Below are 19455 nucleotides of genomic sequence, written 5' to 3' on the forward strand. Positions count from 1 at the left end.
GAGTCCCCAAACATAGCTCGTGGAGACACCCTGGGCTTTGAGCGTTTTGCACTGAGGGTGAGAGCGCTGGTGGGCTTGTTGGAACAGCTAGGTGAAAGTGGACAGACAGAACTCTGCTGCGGGTCACATGTGACACGTTTATTATCTAAGCTGCCACAAGATATGAGAGCTGAGTTTAAAAGGTTCCTTTACCCCATGCGTGTCACAATTCCCAGCCTTCTGCACTTCTCCGATTGGCTCAATTATGAGCTGAAGATACAAGAGACAGTGTTTGAGTCATTACACAGTGAAGTAAGGAGTAGCAGTGTACCCAAGTCAGCTCGGCACCATGACAATAAGAGCAGCAGAAACACTAACATCTTTCATACAGGAAACAAGCCCAGTGATCCCCCGCCAGCAGAGCAGACAACAGTCACTCCCAAGAAGTCCCCTTTTTGCCCATATTGTGTCAATACACTACACTACCTTGACCAGTGTGGTAATTTTGCCCTGTTAACAGTGGATCAGAGAACGGCGTGGATCAAGTCTAACAGAAGGTGCTGGCGCTGCGCACGTTCACATCAGGCTGCCCAATGTCGTTTGAAAGTCACATGCCCAAAGTGCAAAGGAAAACACCTGCAGGCCCTACATGACGTTAATGCAAAGCCCTTTGAGACACCATTAAGCCCCGTCAGCTCAACCAATGAAGTTTTGTACCTTGACAGACGTTCTGGCTGCAACCAAGTCCTGTTAAAGATTAGCAGGGTGCTGCTCCGCAATGGTGAGAATTCACTAGAGACGTATGCAGTGCTTGATGACGGATCAGAGCGGACTATTCTGCTTCCTGCTGCAGCCCAAACACTCAAACTCATTGGTGAGCCAGAAGACCTTGCCCTCAGAACTGTTAGACAAGACATCAAGGTCATGCATGGTGCAGCGGTGTCATTCACCATTTCCCCTGCAGACCAGCCAATGAAGACGTTTGCCATTAAAGGTGCATTTACTGCTGAGCCACTGAGTTTAGCTGAACACACATACTCAGTGGAGGCACTCCAGCGAAAGTACAGACACCTCAGAGGTCTGCCACTCCCAGCAATGAACAGAGTACGCCCCCTATTGTTGATAGGCTCTGATTACCCTCACCTCATCACTCCAGTTGCCCCTGTGCGCCTCGGACGTCCTGGGGGACCCGCTGCTGTGAGAACAAGGTTAGGCTGGACACTTCAGGGGCCGATTAAGAATGCCAAACACCCATCTACCTCTCAGCAGTGCCTTCACCTCTCCACCATGTCATCCTCTGCTGAAATACTCCAGAATGTGGAGAAGTTGTGGCAATTAGACATCCTCCCCTATCGCAGTGAAAAGCTGGTGGTGCAATCCAGGCAGGATCAGGAAGCAATACAGCTGCTGGAGGATAAAACCACACGTGTGAACATCGATGGTGTCCAGCGATATGCCACTCCCCTCCTCAGAGTAAAGAACATGCCACAGCTTCAAGCCCCAAAGGAGGCTGTGCTGGCCAATCTTCGTAGCACAGAGAAAAGACTCACTGCTCGATCCAGAGTTGCCCCCAAAAAGCAACAGTCTATGCCCAGGCTGGAGCTCTGTGCAGCACTGACAGCTGCCCAGCTCTCTACACTCCTGCAACGCGAGCTGACCGTGCCAATCAACAGTGTTATCCTCTGGACAGACTCCACCACCGTCCTCACCTGGTTACAGTCAGACTCCTGTCGTTTTAAGGTGTTTGTGGGAACACGAGTGGCCGAGATCCAGGAGCTAACAGACCCGCTGAGTTGGAGGTATGTGAATACAGCACAGAACCCAGCCGATGATGTCACTCGTGGTAAAACCTTGCAGGAGTTGTCTAACAGCGGAAGGTGGAAACATGGGCCAGCCTTCCTACAGCAGCCACCAGAGACCTGGTCCATGCAACCAGCCAAAGAAGAACCTCAGGATGATCCTGAACTAAGAAAATCTACCATCTCCTGCCTTGCCACCACAGTTGCCAAGACCACACGACAGTTACAGGAGGACCAGTGCTCCTCCTTCACTGAACTCATAAACATGGTCGCATCGTCCTATCACGGGGCGGCACCTGGCCAGGCCGCTCCCTCTGCTGCAGACCATCAGAAGGCGGAGAGGGAGATCCTACAGCAAGCCCAACAGGATAGTTTTCCAGATGAGTACAACTTGCTGAGCAGTAACAAGCCAGTTGCCTCTGCTAGTCGGCTGTTGACCCTGTCCCCAGAATTTGATCCCACTGCAGGGCTTATTAGAGTTGGTGGGAGGTTAAGGCGCTGCAGTCAACTACAACCGGAGTCCATTCACCCTGTGGTCTTAAATCCCCATCACCGAGTTACCCAGCTCATCATCAAGGACACAGACATTGCCCTACGTCACCCAGGCTCAGAGCGCCTGTTTGCCGAACTAAGGCGGAAGTATTGGATACTCCGGGGGCGAGAGGCAGTGAAAAGACACCAGCATTCATGCCCAGAGTGCCAAAGATGGAGAGCAATGCCAACTGTGCCCAAGATGTCAGATCTGCCAGAGGCGAGGTTGAGACTGTTTAAGCCGCCCTTCTTTTCTACTGGTGTGGACTGTTTTGGACCTTTCACTGTCAAGGTGGGCCGTCGTCTGGAGAAAAGATGGGGTATTATATTTAAGTGCTTGACAACACGAGCCGTGCACTTAGATATTCTCTCCAGTTTAGACCACGATTCGTTTCTCATGGCACTCCGCAGATTCATTGCCAGAAGAGGCAAACCAGCTGAACTCCTGTCTGATCAGGGGACAAACTTCAAAGGCCTCTCTGAGCTCCCGCTCTCCTCCTTTGAAGCCCTACAACCTGAACTCCGTGATCATTTGGCCAAGCACCAGATCCAGTTTAAGTTTAACCCGCCAAGTGCCCCACATTTTGGGGGTGTGTGGGAAAGGGAAGTGAGATCGGTCAAAGTCGCACTTTATGCCACCATCCAGTCTCAGTCTGTTCCAGAAGAAGTCCTGAGGACTGTTCTCACAGAGGTTGAAGGGATTTTGAACTCCAAGCCCCTGGGTTATGTTTCGACAGATGTGGCAGACCCAGACCCTGTGACCCCTAATCTGCTTCTCATGGGGCGGCGCGACTCCTCCCTACCACAGGCTGTTTATGAGGATGCAGAGCCTTTAAGTCGACGCCGCTGGAGGCACAGTCAAATGTTAGCAGACCAGTTCTGGGCACACTTTATCCGGTGCTACCTCCCAACCCTTCAAACCCGCTCCAAATGGCACAAGGACCCAGCACAGCTGCAACTCGGGACCACGGTCATGGTGATGGACCCTCAGCTACCGAGAGCCCTCTGGCCAATTGGACTGGTCACCAAAGCTCTTCCTGGGAAGGATGGAAGGGTTCGTGCAGCTGAAGTCCGAATCAAGGATAAGACCTACACCAGGCCCGTTGCACGCCTTGTAGCCCTACCCGCCATCCCAGACACTGACTTTGAAACTGTGCGTCCTTCTTAGGTCTCAAATTTGCTGGACAAATTAGGGGGCGGCTGTGACGAAGGACCCGCCCCGTTTCTGCCAGGTGCCTGATTGACAGGTCGAGTAGCCAATCACGCGTTAGCATAGGCAAGTTAGGTTGAGGATGCTACGTGTTTGCAGAGTTTTAGTTGTTTTCCCCCACATCGTGTAGAGCTTGTGGTTGTAGTTTGGTGTGCGTGATAAAAAAACCACACACGTATTTACATGATTAATAACTGCTCTGTAAATACCAACCACCAGTATTATTTGACTGAAATCTTTAATAAAGAGAAAACCCTGGATCATCTCTCCCAGTGCATTCTTACCAATGCCCCCTGGCGGTCACAACCCGTATAAAACCAGTAAATTAGCTCTCCCCAAAACAATACGAGTGATTTTAGGAGTTTTGATTTTGGACTTTTTTAATACAATAATTACATTTATGGTACGGTTGATGCAAATATGATTCATTTCTGTGCGAAATATCATATCTTTAAGCACTATATTAATATAGTGTTATATTGTTGAATCTTAGTGTTCACGTTAATAAATCGCCTAAAAGAGCCACTTTTTACGTCAAAGTCGGATTCAAATCTAAAATAAAAGGCAAAAATACTCGACAATGAACGAAAAAAGCGCCACAAATTTCATGTTGTGCGTGTTGTCGTTCATATGTGTGAAATAACGTCGTTAAAACGCACAAAAAGCAGAGTTTTTAAGCTAGTTTTGGAGCGCAGGAGCTGGACGGCCGCGTTGCCATGGATACAGGCACACGGGCGGGCGGCTCCAGTTAGCATGCGCGTTAGCTAGCAGCTTCAGCCGCACAAACTTGCTTAAATTCCCGTTTTGTCTTCTTAAAAACGCGTTGGACGGACTTACCTCTGCGTGCGGGAAGCCGCGGGCACCGGAGGACGTCAGCCGGTGATTAAAATTGATGCGGAGGAAAAGAAGGTGAAGTTACATCCGCTGGGAGTTGTAGTTCTTTGAGCGGGAAGCGAATTTGTAGGCAATACACGGACAGAACGATCTTATTTTTTATTTATTTATTTAATATATTTTCTTTTTACATTGCATTATATGAAGAAAAACTTGCAATTTATTATTATTATTATATTTATTTATTATTATTTTATTTCCCCCTCAAATGTATACATCTAAATATTTTTATTTATTTATTTTAATCTCTTAATCTTTTTTAATCTTTTAATTAATAAATTACATATCCATGAAAAAAAACAATTACGAAACAATTACGAAAGACATTCAGGAACAAAAAAGTTAAATAAAATTAAATAATAATAATGAATAATTTTAAAATAATACTAAAAAAATGAACACCTAGAAATAAGTTGTTTGTCTCATTTACATATTCAGCCGACACATTTTATGAGATACTTTACGTGGCTAGAAAACAAATAATAATGAAATATGTGATTAAAATAACCCGTCGCATCATGAGTTCAGTTTTAATCATGTTTTATAAATCAACGTTGACAAAACACTGGACTGTGGCAGAGGTGGGAAAGTCCAGTGAAATATTCAAGTAAAAGTTAAAAAAGTACTAAAGTTACCTAAAGTAGCCTAATGTTTCTGGTTCTCAAAGGTGTTGAAATGTACTTCTCTGTGTAGTTTTCCAACACTTGTACTTCTACTCGAGTCATTTTTTGTTTTTTTTGTTCTCATACTCGAGTAAACGTGTTTATAGTGACAAAAGCTGTTGACGATTTTAAATTATTTGAACATTTGTGTTTCTTGCACCGCTTTTAAATTTTGTGCAATATTTAAAGTTTTGTCCAATTAAACTAAATTATAAATACTAAAGTTAAATCCAGACATAATGACAGAGTTAATTTAGACGAGATAAAGTAAAGTTAATTTACTGTTTGCTCGTTTGTTCAATTAAACGATAAATCCTGGTTTTAAATACACTTTATTTCCACATTGTTGCTCTGAAAGTCGAACTTGAGATTTTTAACACTTTTTACTTCTATTTGAGTAACAAACAGTCATTTTCAGGTCATTTCACTCAAGTAGTGTCTGAGAATGACTCGTCGAAGTACAAACAGAAGTACAAATACCCTCATGTTAAGTGTTGAGTAACTGAAGGTGACTCAAGGCGCCCGGCGTTTACCCATGATTCCCTGGTGCAAAGTCAGCTGATTATTGAGATTTAATCAGGACAAATTTCCACTGAGGTCGGATGACGGAGGCTGCGGTGACAGAGTCCAGTACTTTTAATCACAACTCCTGAAGTAAAGATGATGTATTTTTGAGCAATAAAAACACACAATCACATTACACTTTTAATCCAGTTTTACAACGGACACTTTTACTACATTTTAGCCTTGAAGTATCCGTCTTTTTACAACAATATTCAGATGATTTTTTCTCCTCAAAGCATTAATATTGTGCAATAATGTTCCTGTGAATGTCTTTGTCGAGATTCAAGTGTCACAAAACCCGAACGAGCGTCAAAATGAACCGTAAAAAGTGCAGAAATATCACTTTTATTCCAGTTTTGGGGGTTTTCACGAGACGTTTCCGCCTCTTTTAATGTAATTTTAATAATTTATGAACAGATGAAACACTATCTGTTCTAATTTTGCAAAGGAAGTATGAATATTATGTTTTTTTTGCAAGTTACAACACTGCATTTTTTACTTTACTGTTATTAAAGCGTTTTGTCTCGTGGAATAAATAAATACTGTCAAAATGTGGAAATATAAAGCTTCACACTTTAAGAAAAACAGTCGGACGTCCAGAAGTATTCTCTCTTTATTGAGTATTTCTGTGCATATTTTAAAGACATTACACACAATTTAGTTAAAAGTTATTCAAAAACAACACATTCAAAACGAGACACACAGAAAAAACCCTCAAAGACCCTTTTATTCCAATATAAAACAGTTAAATTAAGAAAGTGGTGCAGTGTGTTTAAGCTACAGCAGACGACTATAAAGTCCTAGAAAAGTCCTGAAAAAAACATCTCTAAGAAAATATATTTGATTATAATTCACTGTTTTACACAAAGAGAGTTACTGAAGGTCTTTAAAGGGACTTGAGTCTAAAGCAGGACTAAACCAGGTCAGAACCAGGACTAAACCAGGACTAAACCAGGTCTAAACCAGGTCTAAACCAGGTCTAAACCAGGAGGAGAATCTCCTTGACGACGGCGTGTTAAACGTCCTGAAACGGCTAAACTCAAGTCCCTGAAAAGACAAAATGAAAAAAAAAAAATCCCCAGGAATCGAATAAGATTTTCACAGTAAAAACAAGTGGAAAAATACACTCTTTACGCCCTCTTTTTCCCTCCAAGTCAAATGCATTATTTTATCTCTTCACGCGGCAAAAAAAGAAGATCGAGAGGAGTTAAAGTGACTCTTAATTCACAATATGACGTTGCTCTGTGTTGTTTTCACTACATTTCTTCACTGGACACACCTGGACACACCTGGACACACCTGGACACACCTGGACACACCCGTTTCACATGGGCTCTGTTGCTTCTGGTTTCGAGGACACACATTATGCTTCAAACACACAAACACACACACGTGGAGTTGTGTTTAGCTTCATTCACATGTCGTACGAGCTCGTCCCACCTGAGCCTCACAAAAACACCCCGTTTCAAATGCCCCAGATGTGTAGCTTTGTGTAGGAGGCTGAAAAGACCGTCTTTAACTCCATAAAACATCACAGACTCGAGTGTTTCTGACTCAAAATCACCTTCATCACCACCATGCGCTAACATTAGCACGTCGGAGCTAGCGCGTGTGTATTCCCCCCACGGTAATTCCCTCTGCTGCCAGTAGATGGAGCGCTCACACAAATCCCAGTTTAATTTGTCTCATCTGAAGTTCTAAAACGTGAGACGCCAAAACAAGACAAATAAAGTGTCAGTTAAAGGACAAATATTACGCATTATTTGTATTGTTTTGGCATTACATTTGTGTCTCTGCCGTTTCCCACGCAGTGAGTTTCGGCGCCGTCTACTGGCTCCGGGGGGAATTACACAGAGAAGACGTTCCAGTTGTTTATTATTGACCTGAGATGCCACAGTCGTACTGATCGTGATGAGAGCGAGTCTGGAGATGATTTATGGAGTGTTGAAAACAGCAGAGGCGCGTCACAGGTAGAACATGACATCACACATCGAGGGGATTCAGAACAGAGTGTTTCTGAGGCTCGGAGGAGAGAGGACTTTACGCGAACGAAGCTGAAACGTGCTACGGCCGCGTTTGTGACGAGGAACAGAGCGAGAACAAGGTTAATTTAGCATAACAAGTGTCCTTTAACACAGGGTAATTAGATGGAAACAGCCGAGTAACAAAAGTGCGATTCACTGTAAAAACATGACGATTACGGATGGAAACGGCGCTAAAGCCAACGCGCGTCATCCGGTGTGAAAAATTGTAAAATAAAATATAAGCTTTATTGCATGACTTTTTACACGACGCAGCGTTGTAAAGCTAAACGAGTTAAACAATTTGCGATAATGGGGTTCAAAACGACGTACTCTGGAGCGGCACGTCCCACGTCAGACGTTCTTTTTTTGCTGGTGCGGAGGGGCTATGAAGTGCGGCGGCGTGACGGGCGTGACGGGGCGTGACGGGCGCTTCAGGGCTCGCAGATCATCGTCTCCACCACGAACTTGTTCTCGAAGTGGCGGATGCGGCGGCAGTTCAGGGCCTCGCGCTTCTGCATCCCTGGAAACGAGAAGGAGGAGGAGAAAAGATGAATGTCGTGGAGGTTCAGGAGTCTTTTCCACAACGCCGTGTGACGAGAAGGGAAAAAGCCCCGGCGTCGCAAGATCGATTCTGCTGATGGTTTGCTGAATGTCCTCCCTGCTCTTCACCCCATCTTTAGAACTACACTGTCTAAAAAAAAGTCTACAGGACGGTTTTAAGCTCTGGCTTTTTAACACTGCGCAAGTTAAAGCTTTAAAAATACACTTGTTTGAGCCTAAAATGTCCTGAAATGAGGTAAATTGCCATATTTTCCGCACTATAAGGCGCACTAAAAAGTCTAATATTCTCAAAAAGGGACAATGTGCCTTATATATGGATTAATTCTGACCTCGAAGTGCTTAATTCTGACCCTCGAAAATAGACCATTCATTGACAGCCTTATAGTGCGGAAAATACGGTAAAATTAATTTTTCGTATCAATCTTAACAATCTTACGTATTTAGCCTTTATTTAGTAGAAATGTCTTAAAACAAGTCAAAATTTTTTGTCTAGTTTTAAGTGACAACATTTTTGTGTGTTTCATCTGTTTGTTTAATCATTTATTTGTATTTATTGCACATATTTATGGACTTTTGGGTTGACTTAATTTGACAGTTTGTACTTGGAGCAATGAGATCAAACTGAGCACTTTTGTCGTGATTGTTAATTGGTTTGGGGGCAGTAAACAGATTGTGGTCATGTGACCATTGGGGGCAGTAAACAGATTGTGGTCATGTGACCATTGGGGGCAGTAAACACAGATTGTGGTCATGTGACCATTGGGGGCAGTAAACACAGATTGTGGTCATGTGACCATTGGGGGCAGTAAACACAGATTGTGGTCATGTGATCGTTTGACATGGGCACTGGGGTAAAGTGGGTGAAGCGTCGTGCCCAGTGGCATAAAGACAACGTGCACTAGCGCCCCCCCAGTGGCCTCCCGTCCAAGCACTGACCAGGCCCCTCCCTCATACTGTATACGTCAATAGTTGTTTGTTTGTTTGTTTGTGTCTGTGCAGCACTTTGGAAACGCTTTTGTTCGTCCAATGTGCAATTTTCTAAAAAGTAATAAATAAAAGGGGGGGAAAAAAACAATAAAAACTACAAAAAGACATTTAAAAACGCATAACTGGATTCTCATATCAGCTGAAAACGACTAATGTGGATGATTAAGAAATATATTAAATGTTGTCCTTTTTTTTCCTCATAGATTCTAAAATACCGTATTTTCCGGACTATAAGTCGCACCTTTTTTCATAGTTTTGGCCGGGGTGCAACTTATACTTATATTTATACTTATATACCGGAGCGACTTATATGTGATATTATTTGTTATTTTCACACTTGCGCCCGCATTTCATACTCCAGTGCGACTTATGTTTTTTTCTTCTCTATTCTGCATTTTTTGGCTGGTGCGACTTATACTCCAGTGCGACATATACTCCAGAAAATACGGTACGCGTTAGATGGAAATATACGCCGACATTAAACTGATTTTCTTGCTAAAACGTATTGAAGAGCGCGTATTCTCCGAGACACGGTTAATGCCACAGTCTGAAACATTCCAGGCGAGGCGTCTGCGGGCGGCCGTGTCTGGTGGGCGTGTCGGGTGGGCGTGTCGGGGGCGTTACCCAGGATGCGGTCCCGGCGCTGCAGCCTGAAGGTCTCTTTGCCGCGGCACAGGTTGTGGATGAAGAAGCCGAGCTGGCTCACGTTCTCGATGCGCTCCGTCACGATCATCTCCTCGTGCACCAAGTACGACTGCGGCAGGTACGTCCCGGCCTGAACACACACACACACACAAACGCACAGGAGTGTCACCGTCGTCATAGCAACGCGTCGAGCTTACAGAAACATGCTTTAAGTTCTCGCGTCCTTGTAATTATGAGGTCGTTTGGCGAGTTTGTCCTTGTGGTAATTACACTATCAGAGTTCTACATCAATGGAGTGGCAGTTTGCGACGAAATTTTGACAGTTAGAAAGTTGAAAATGACAGGAATCTCTATGTGATGTCATCAAAAAGCGACATTCAGAAAATTTACGCAACTTACACCTTCTTTTTATGACAGTTTAAAGGATCATTTAGCAACATACATGCGTCGTCGTTGAATCATAATTATTGCATGATTTAAATGGACTTTGGCCCTTGTTTTACAGTCTGGTTGCTAGGTAACATTTGTGCTCATGTTCAACAAGGAAGTGACATTATAAACGTCGCCAAAATAGCCAAATTGAAGGAAAACAGGCAAAACGTTTAGTAAAATCTTAAATATAATCATGTTCCCCCTTTTTTTTTTTTTACTGAAAAATGTCAGTCTTATGGACTTTAAACACGTATTTCCAGGCTGTTCCAAGAGTCAAGTCGTCGCCCCCTGCTGGCTCCGAGCGGAAAATCGGTCGCGTAGCTTTTGCCGACATCGACCTAAAAGACGACTCTCCTGAGAAACCCTCGCCCTTATGTTATCTTTGGTCGCATAGTGTTTTTCTGTGCGATTATTCAGACTTTTCACGAGGGACCAGCAGGCGGAGCTCTGTCACCACAGTCCCGTGTTCCAGCCTGGTCCTGCGGGTGCTTTTCCGGGCCCCACCTTGACGTTGACGAGCAGCTCCAGCAGGTCTCTGGGCGGCATCACGATGGAGGTGTTCAGGGGGATGACGTAGCACTTGTTCAGGCTCAGGTCCAGGTACGCGGTCAGCATCTGAGGCCACAAGGTTTACGTTATTAATCTGAAGAAAAAAACCATCCGGCTTTATCCGATTATTCACGTACTCGTCGGTTATGCCCCGCGTTTCCAAAGTGTCTCGGCGAGTGTCGCGATTTCACGGTCAGAACTCAGAATTTGCTGCGATCCTTCAGCCGCTCAGGTCGATTTATCGGTCTGCGAAGTGCGTCCGCTGAAGGTTGGCGAGCGAATCGTGAGTTTAATCCGACTTAGAAACACCTCTGTTACTGTTACTCTTCTGTGCAAAATGTAGTTTTCGCAAGAGTTTGGGTCAGACACACGGAGATTTTTTACAGTTTGCCACGCCCCTTTCTAGTCGACTCATAAACTAAACATTAAGCTCAAATCGATGGGTAAAACTCGGCGCTCTGTGCAGAGGAGTGACGCGTTACCACGGTGACGCACATCTCGACACGTCAGACCTTTACCGTAGACCCTCTGAATAGCCGCGCGCTCGTATGGCACGCGATCGCTCATGTCGCCGCGCTCGCGTCGGGGCGCTCGCGTCGCCTCGCTCGTATGGCACGCGATCGCTCGCGTCGCCTCGCTCGTATGGCACGCGATCGCTCGCGTCGCCGCGCTCGTATGGCACGCGATCGCTCGTGTCGCCACGCTCGTGTCCTCCTCACCCGTTGGAAGTCGTGCACGATGTCGGCCGGGTCTTGGTCGTCGAACTCCGGCACCGGGACGCTGATGAGCTCCACCTGCTCCTCCTCCAGCACCTGGATCCTCTCCTCCAGATGCTTCAGGCTGAACCGGGCCTCCGCCTCCGCCTCCTTCTCCACCGCCATCTGGACGTACCAAAGGGTCATCTCTACATTTCAGAACGCAGCGAAAAGGTGCGATTAAAGCAGATTAACGAGATGCTGCGCTACCTCTTCCTCCTCGAGTATCATGTAGTTGTGCTCGATGTAGTCATGGCCGCAGACAAACACGCCGTCATCCTGCAATAACACAAGCGGAAGATTTAGAAAGCACTCTTACATGTCCCCGTTCTCCAACACACCACATCAAGACAGAACAGACAGATGAGGCTCATTGTCTCCACGGCGGCGAGACAAAATACTGGTAAGGTCAGTGTAAAAGAAAAACCTGAAAGACTCAGACGACGGCTTTAAAAACCCTTAATTCATTCTTCGTGGCATCTGGACGTGCACGTTATTGTAGTGGAGTGAACGTCTTCCCAGTGATGACAGAGGCGATCGTCTTTGATGTAACCTGCGGGTTACCGTTTATTATTGAACGGCTGCAACGCAGCACCGAACTTATTTTCGTACCCTTTTTTTATTAGTCAAGATGGCGGACGACACACATTTCACATCCGGGTTTTTACTCTTCAAAATAAGATGTAGCGGTATTTCAAAATAAATGTAACATAAATAATAAATTGCACTATGCCATTTTCGGAACTCACAAATTAATGCATAGACACATAAATAGTTACAACATTCTCCCGCCCGATGAACAACTGTTCATCACCATTGGATCATATTACATCAACATATTTCAAGATTATACAATAACTGAACAGGCCTTCTCAACAAACTACCTGTAGAAGTGCGAATGATACATGAACGAATTAGACCATCCCTGCCTGGAAAAACCTCTGTAATTCTACCCATTTTCCAGGTCTGTCTTGGCATGTTATCCTCCCCTATCAGTACAATATCATCTACTTTGATCGCAGTAGGTGTAGGAGTCTGACATTTGTGAGCTGATTTCAAGTCCATCAAATAGTCTCTGCGCCAGCTGTTCCAAAAGCTGGTCAAAAGTCTCTGCCGGTATTTCCACCTTCGACCCAGTTCCTCACGGTTTGCAGTGACCGGAACAGGTGAAGGCACAGTCTTTGGTGGTAGTGATGTTAAGCGTTTACCAACCAGGAAGTGAGATGGGGTAAGTGGCTGTGGCTCTGAAGCCTCACTGTGTACATACGACAGAGGTCTGGAATTCAACACTGCCTCAACTTCAGTGAGCATAGTAGTTAGTTCTTCAAAGTTTAATGAAGATTTCCCCAGTACCTTCTTCAAACACATTTTTACAGATCTCACAAGCCTCTCCCAAAAGCCCCCCCACCAAGCTGCTCTCTCAGCAATGAATTTCCATGTGATTCCTTTGTCACTAAAGAACTCTGTAAGCTCTGACTCTTTAATGGTTTGCCATAGTTCTTTCAAGTCCTTGTCTGCTCTTTTGAATGTCTTAGCATTATCAGAGTAAATTGTCTTACATAGTCCTCGTCTTGCAATAAATCGTTTTAATGCTAAGAGAAAATTTTCAGTTGTCTGATCTGATACCAACTCCAAATGCACAGCTCTAGTTACTGCACATGTAAACAGAGCGATGTATGCCTTTGTGGGCTGTCCCTTAGTTTTTACATACAAGGGTCCTGCAAAATCTACCCCTGTAACTTCAAATGGAGGGGACTCAGTCACTCTGTCTCTTGGTAAAGGAGCAGTAATCTGCTGTGTCGCCTTTACCTTTAGTTTTCTGCAAATGTAACAACCTGCAACACTGCGTTTTACAAGCTGTCTCCCTCTCAAAACCCAATAATGTTCTCTGATTTGAATCAAAGTGTCTCTTACACCAGAATGCAGTACCTTTTCATGACATGACTGAACCAGTAACTCAGAATATTTGTGATTTGTAGGTAATACCCAGGGGTGTTGCTCTCTGAAACTGAAATCAGAGTTTTGTAATCTTCCCCCAACACACAATAGACCGTTTTCATCCAAGAAAGGTTTTAAATCTTTGATTTTAGAGTCTCTCTTCACATTTTGTTTTGACTTTAGCTGGGATATTTCAGGATGAAAACAACTCTCTTGTGTAACTTTTACCCAGTGAATTTCTGCTGCAGTTAGCTCTTCTGCAGTTAACTCTCCCCGACACTTCTGATTGGACCGTGCATTAGTTACAAACCGTTTGACCCATGCAGTTATTCTTAACACAGTCTTAAGTCTACTGTACCTTTCCAAATTCAACAGAGGTTCAGTTTGTTCAGTGCTGGTGAGTTGTACAACAGTCTGATGCTTTGATTTCAGTTCAGTGTTTACCTCCTTTAACACATAGTTTTCATCAACATTTGTTTTCCCTTCAGCTGTAGACAATGAAGTGGGTCCACTCCACCACAACTGATTACCAATAAGGTTCTGCGCATGCTGACCTCGTGTGGGCAAGTCAGCAGGGTTCATTTTGCCAGCACAGTGGGACCACAACTCCGGATTTGTGAGTCCTTGTATTTCAGTCACTCTGTTAGCCACAAAGGGCTTCCACCGCTGGGCTGTGCTGCAGATCCAGTGGAGAGTGATCATTGAGTCCGTCCACATGTTTAGCTGGTTCCTCTCCAAGTTCAGTGGTTTGAGAAGACTATGTCCTAGTCTCGCTCCAACAAGTGCTCCCATCAGCTCCAAACGAGGCAAAGTCATTTTCTTTAGTGGTGCAACTTGTGACTTTGAGGCCACAAAACTAGTAACAGTCTCTCCTAGTTTGTCTTGTCCTTGTAGATATGCCACAGCACTGTAAGCCTTTTCACTTGCATCACAGTAGACATGCAACTTTACAGCGTGTGAGTCTGGCTGGATCTCAATGTAGTACCACCTGGGAATGGCCACCAGGTGGAGCAGTGGTAACTCTGCACACCACTGTTCCCCTTTTTCAGTCAAATCAGTGGGTAATGGCTCATCCCAACCAAGCCCTCTCTCCCACATCTCTTGAAAGAGGCACTTGACTCTCACAGTAAACGGAGTGAGAAACCCAATAGGGTCAAATATGCGGGCTGATGTCTGTAGTACACCTCTCTTTGTGTTTTCTTTGTCTTTTAAAATGTTCATTAGTCCCTTTTGATCAAACACAAAATCGTCCTTCTCTGGTCTCCACACAAGCCCAAGCACCTTGAGCACATTTCCACAGAATTCTGCATCTCCAGTGTCCTCTACACCTTTTTCTTCCCACAATGCTCTCAGATCAGGTGAGTTGGTTACCCATTTGCACAGGTTCATGCCTGCCTCAGAGAGAATGTTCTTTGCTGCTGTTGTTACATGTAGAGCCTCCTGCACATCTGGAGAGCTTGAAATAAAGTCATCCACATACAAAGAGTCACTTAGTGTCTGTACTGCCTTTGGTTGTTCTGCTTTGTATTGTTCGAGATGTTTTCTTATTGTGGCAGCGAGCAAAAATGGACTGGGAGACACTCCAAATACAACTCTGTTCATTCTCAGAACACGTACCTCCTCGTTACAGTCTTTGGTTGGAGGTCCGTGTAGCCACAGGAACCTAACAGCATCCTTGTCCCTTTCCGCAAGAGAGATCTGGAGAAAGGCTTTGGTTATATCTGCAGTGAAGGCTATCTTGTGCAGTCTGAACTGAATTAGTACATCCAGCAGATTTGGGTTTAGGTTAGGTCCAGTGTATAAACAGTCATTGAGTGATGGGCAACCTTCCTCATGTGATGATGCATCAAATACCACTCTAAGTTTCGTTGTGGTCTTGTCTTCTCGTACAACAGCGTGATGTGGCATGTAGTATTTCACTGTCTCTTGGTTCTCTGCCACTGTTGTGTCCTCTATAACATCCTCACAAATACCTTGCTGCAGATAGTCCTGTATAACATTGTTGTACCTGGCATACAGGGTTACATCAGTGTTCAGTTTTTTCAAAAGGCTCTCAAAACGCCTCTTTGCTACCCTGAAATTATCTGGAAGTTGCGCCTTATCTGATTGCCATGGCAACTCAACTTGGTAGCGACCATTTTCAAACGTGATTGTCCTTTCAAAGTCACGTAGGACTTCTGAGTCCTCTGGGCTCTCCGTCTGCTTGTTTACTATGCCCAAAGACTCCACTTCCCAGAATGCATGAAGCTCTTTAGAGATCCGGGTGTCTTCTGTCAAACTAATGTGCATGCAAGTGGTGTCTGTAATACTGGAGGTAGTCACTGGTCCCTGTAAAGCCCACCCAAAAATGCTTTCAACTGCTACTAGTGAGTTTGTAACCTTTTGGACTTTACCAGTAACTGCTTGCCAGTAGTAGTCTGCTCCAATTAACACTTGCAACTCTTGTTCATTAGCACCTTCTAGTGGAAAATCTGCAAGCTGAAGCCCTCTTTTCTTTATTTCTGTTTGAATCGTCTCGCATGGGACTTTAATCACAGCTGTACACACCTGAGGAGTCTCAACTGCTTCTATCTCAAGTCTCTTTTCAGTGTTCCACATGTTCTCAAGTTGAACTCTTACAATATTGCGTTTTTCTGTTACCGGACTGGTGGAACCAAAAACATGGAGGTTTAAAGTCTCTTGCCTAACAATTGGCAGTCCTAGCGCTCTAACAACATTTTTGTGAATGAAACTACGCTGGCTGCCTCCATCTAACAGGCATCGAGTTATCTTTCTCTCCCTGGGACCTACAGTCCATGCCTTAACCGTCTGAAGCAGTACTGTGTTCTGTGTTTCAGCCTTAACTTTGACAGGACTGGTCACAGAAGACAACACAGCATCTGTAGTCCCACTGCTGGTGGAGTCAACATCTGTCTTAGCTTCTGGTTGTTCACAAACTGACTGGTGGTGTCTGCGGTTGCATAATCTACATGAAACTTTAACTCTGCAGTACTTTGCTATGTGTTTGGGCCCTAAACATACATAACATCTACCCAGCTTTTTCAGCTTTTCTCTGCGTGCACTTACGTTATAGTCTGGACAGTTCTCTGGTTTATGGTTACTACTGTCACAGTACACACAGGTCTGGGGTGTGCCGTTAGCTGTGTGTAAAGCAGACGCTGACGGGACGTTCCACTTTCTGTGTTTAACATCACCGGCGTAGGACGTCCTCCCTGTTGGCTTGTAGTTTGGAGTAGGGTCCTTCGTAGTGTGGCCGGGTCTGGTAAGCTGGAGCGCCCGTTCTCTGCTCTGCACCTCGTTCTGTAGAAACTGGATGAGCTCTAGCACTTTCCATTCATTAGTCGAGTCTGGTCTGCGGGTGTAGTCTAATGCTATGTCTTCAGGGATGAGCTGCATGAGCACTGGACATAGCAGGCAGCCATATGTGTCACTGTAAATTCCCAATGACTCCAAACTGCGTATTTGAATCTCACATTCATCATACAAGTTCCTCAGTGCAGCCACATCAGAAGATCTTTTCACAGGAGTCAAGTTCAATAGCTTTGACATGTGGGCACTTATCACAATGTCCTTTCTCCCAAAGCGGGTCCGGAGTAACTCTATTGCAGCATCATAGTTGTCTTCTGTTGTTGTTAGCCCTGCAACAGTTCGAGCTGCTGCTCCGGTCAGATAGGATCTGAGGTAGGTGAATTTGTCCGTCTTGCATAACGCTTCATTTTCGTGAATAGCTGTTTCATACTGAGACCAAAATTCCTGCCACTGGCTTATTTCACCATCATATTTGGCCATCATTAGCTTGGGAAGTTTAACAGTTTGTCTGGAGTGTGATACATTTGAGCTGGGACTTACATCACTGATTCGCTCACTCATGGTCTCTCTTGTAGCTTGTTGCGATCTTTCAATGATGCAAGAAGATCGAACCTTCCAAGTGAGAATGCGGTCCATGTAGTCCATAGTGCTCCCAATCTCCGCCTCCAGATCGTCTGTCGCCGTCTCATCTTCAATCCCTTTGTCCAAGTCTCTTAAACTTTCTTCCTTGGATGATAAAACTACCAGCAGTTCACGTATTTTACTTGTATCTGGTCTTTCTTTAACCACCTCCTCCTCGAGACGAGTTAACAGCCTCGTTGTAGCGGCACGCACGGTGGCGCGCTTCCTTCTCATCCGCTCTAGTCCCTCTGTCATCTCGGCTAGCTAGTTAGCAATAGCCGATAGATGTTCACTTCGCTTCACAAAAGTTCATAAAGTCCTTACTTCCCGGGTTTCGGCACCAAAATGTAGTGGAGTGAACGTCTTCCCAGTGATGACAGAGGCGATCGTCTTTGATGTAACCTGCGGGTTACCGTTTATTATTGAACGGCTGCAACGCAGCACCGAACTTATTTTCGTACCCTTTTTTTATTAGTCAAGATGGCGGACGACACACATTTCACATCCGGGTTTTTACTCTTCAAAATAAGATGTAGCGGTATTTCAAAATAAATGTAACATAAATAATAAATTGCACTATGCCATTTTCGGAACTCACAAATGAATGCATAGACACATAAATAGTTACAACAGTTATAGAGTTAAGTATTTTGCTGCGTTTGGCGAAATCGAAAGTGCACGCAAGCTAACTGCTCTAACTAGGCCCCGCCCCCGGAGCCCGGAGATGGACCGACATGGCGGCCATCAGACTTCGTTCTCCAACACATCGGACTCTAGGTTTGTGGTTACACCGGGCTGAGGGTGACACTGGAATGAAGCTTTAAAAAAAAAAAAAAAAAGGACCTACTCATCAGTCCAGAACTATGAGTCACGGTTCCTCTGGATTCTAAAACCCGATAAAACCCCCTCATTTGGTCGTCCGCCGCCTGAGCCACCGCCGACCCGCTAAACTCCGACCCCTTTGACCGCTGCGGCGCGTTTTACCTGCGGGACGTAGTAGAGGTACAGATAGGCTCCTCCCACCACGACTCCACTGAGCATCAGCGCCAGGCCCAGACACATGCACCAGCACCAGGCCCTGGACTGAGGTCTGACGGGGACGGCCGCCTCCGCATCCTGCAACGCACAAGAGGAAACGTCAGGATTGTACAAATATTCACGATTAGCCGGAGCGATTCTTGATCAAACGGGCGCCGTGTTCGGGGGTTAGATGGAGGGAGTTTTGTCAGGAATTTGCCGCAAAACGGTACGAAACTTGCCGATATCGTCCACGGGGACAAACGGGTGACGTCGCCAAACCAAAAGTATAGAAATAGAAAATAGAAAAATGCCTGGAATAGATTTCTGCCAGATGATGTCACACGGGCCGAGATGGTTACCCGTGTGAGCGGCTCCAAAATCAGAATTAGTGCAGCTTTGTTTCCGTGGTGAATACCGGACTATAAGTCGCACCTTTATGCATAGTTTTGGCCGGGGTGCGACTTATGTGATATTATTCTGTATTTTAACATTGAAAACCACATTTCACATGTTGATTATTTTCACTCTGACAACCACAAGAGGGCGCTCTAGGCTCTAAGCGATGAAGAAGAATCTGCACTTCCTCTTCCTCTGGAGTTTGTGGAGTTGTTTAGAAGTGACACAGAGGAAGAAGAATTCAGTGGATTTGGGGTAAAGCTGATGCTTTGGTAAACTTGTTAGCATGTTCTTTATGCTATAGTTATCTGAATAACTGTTAATACCGTATTTTCATAGTTTTGGCCGGGATGCGACTTATACTTATATTTATACTTATATACTTATACTTCAGTGCGACTTATATATGTTTTTTTCTTCTCTATTATGCATTTTTTGGCTCGTGCGACGTATACTCCTGAAAATACGGTACTTATCATAGTTGTGCATCATACGTCGAGTTGCAGTTTGTGAGAAGAATGTGACAAATAAAAGTTGAAAATGACAGGAAGTAGAACAGAATCCCTCTGTGATGTCATC

General features: G+C 44.9%; 2 protein-coding genes across 2 annotated transcripts in view; both read right to left on the minus strand.

Moving 5' to 3' along the window:
- Positions 1–19455, minus strand: part of lcp1 (lymphocyte cytosolic protein 1 (L-plastin)) — a 281117-nt gene that overhangs the window by 71254 nt on the left and 190408 nt on the right. The window lies entirely within an intron of this gene.
- Positions 6235–19455, minus strand: part of LOC140360021 (integral membrane protein 2B-like) — a 31933-nt gene continuing 18712 nt past the window's right edge. Inside the window, exons 2-7 of the mRNA XM_072445320.1 lie at positions 18445–18576; positions 11803–11871; positions 11557–11718; positions 10793–10903; positions 9836–9986; positions 6235–8183 (exon numbers count right to left, since the gene is read on the minus strand). Of these exons, the coding sequence (XP_072301421.1) occupies positions 8095–8183; positions 9836–9986; positions 10793–10903; positions 11557–11718; positions 11803–11871; positions 18445–18576 (714 nt within the window). The 3' untranslated portion in view covers positions 6235–8094. The remainder of the gene's footprint in view (positions 8184–9835; positions 9987–10792; positions 10904–11556; positions 11719–11802; positions 11872–18444; positions 18577–19455) is intronic.

Source organism: Eucyclogobius newberryi, unplaced genomic scaffold, assembly GCF_026437365.1.
Source record: "Eucyclogobius newberryi isolate DKJ021-1_F unplaced genomic scaffold, fEucNew1.0.hap1 SCAF_14, whole genome shotgun sequence".
In the NCBI taxonomy this organism is placed as follows: Eukaryota; Metazoa; Chordata; class Actinopteri; order Gobiiformes; family Gobiidae; genus Eucyclogobius; species Eucyclogobius newberryi.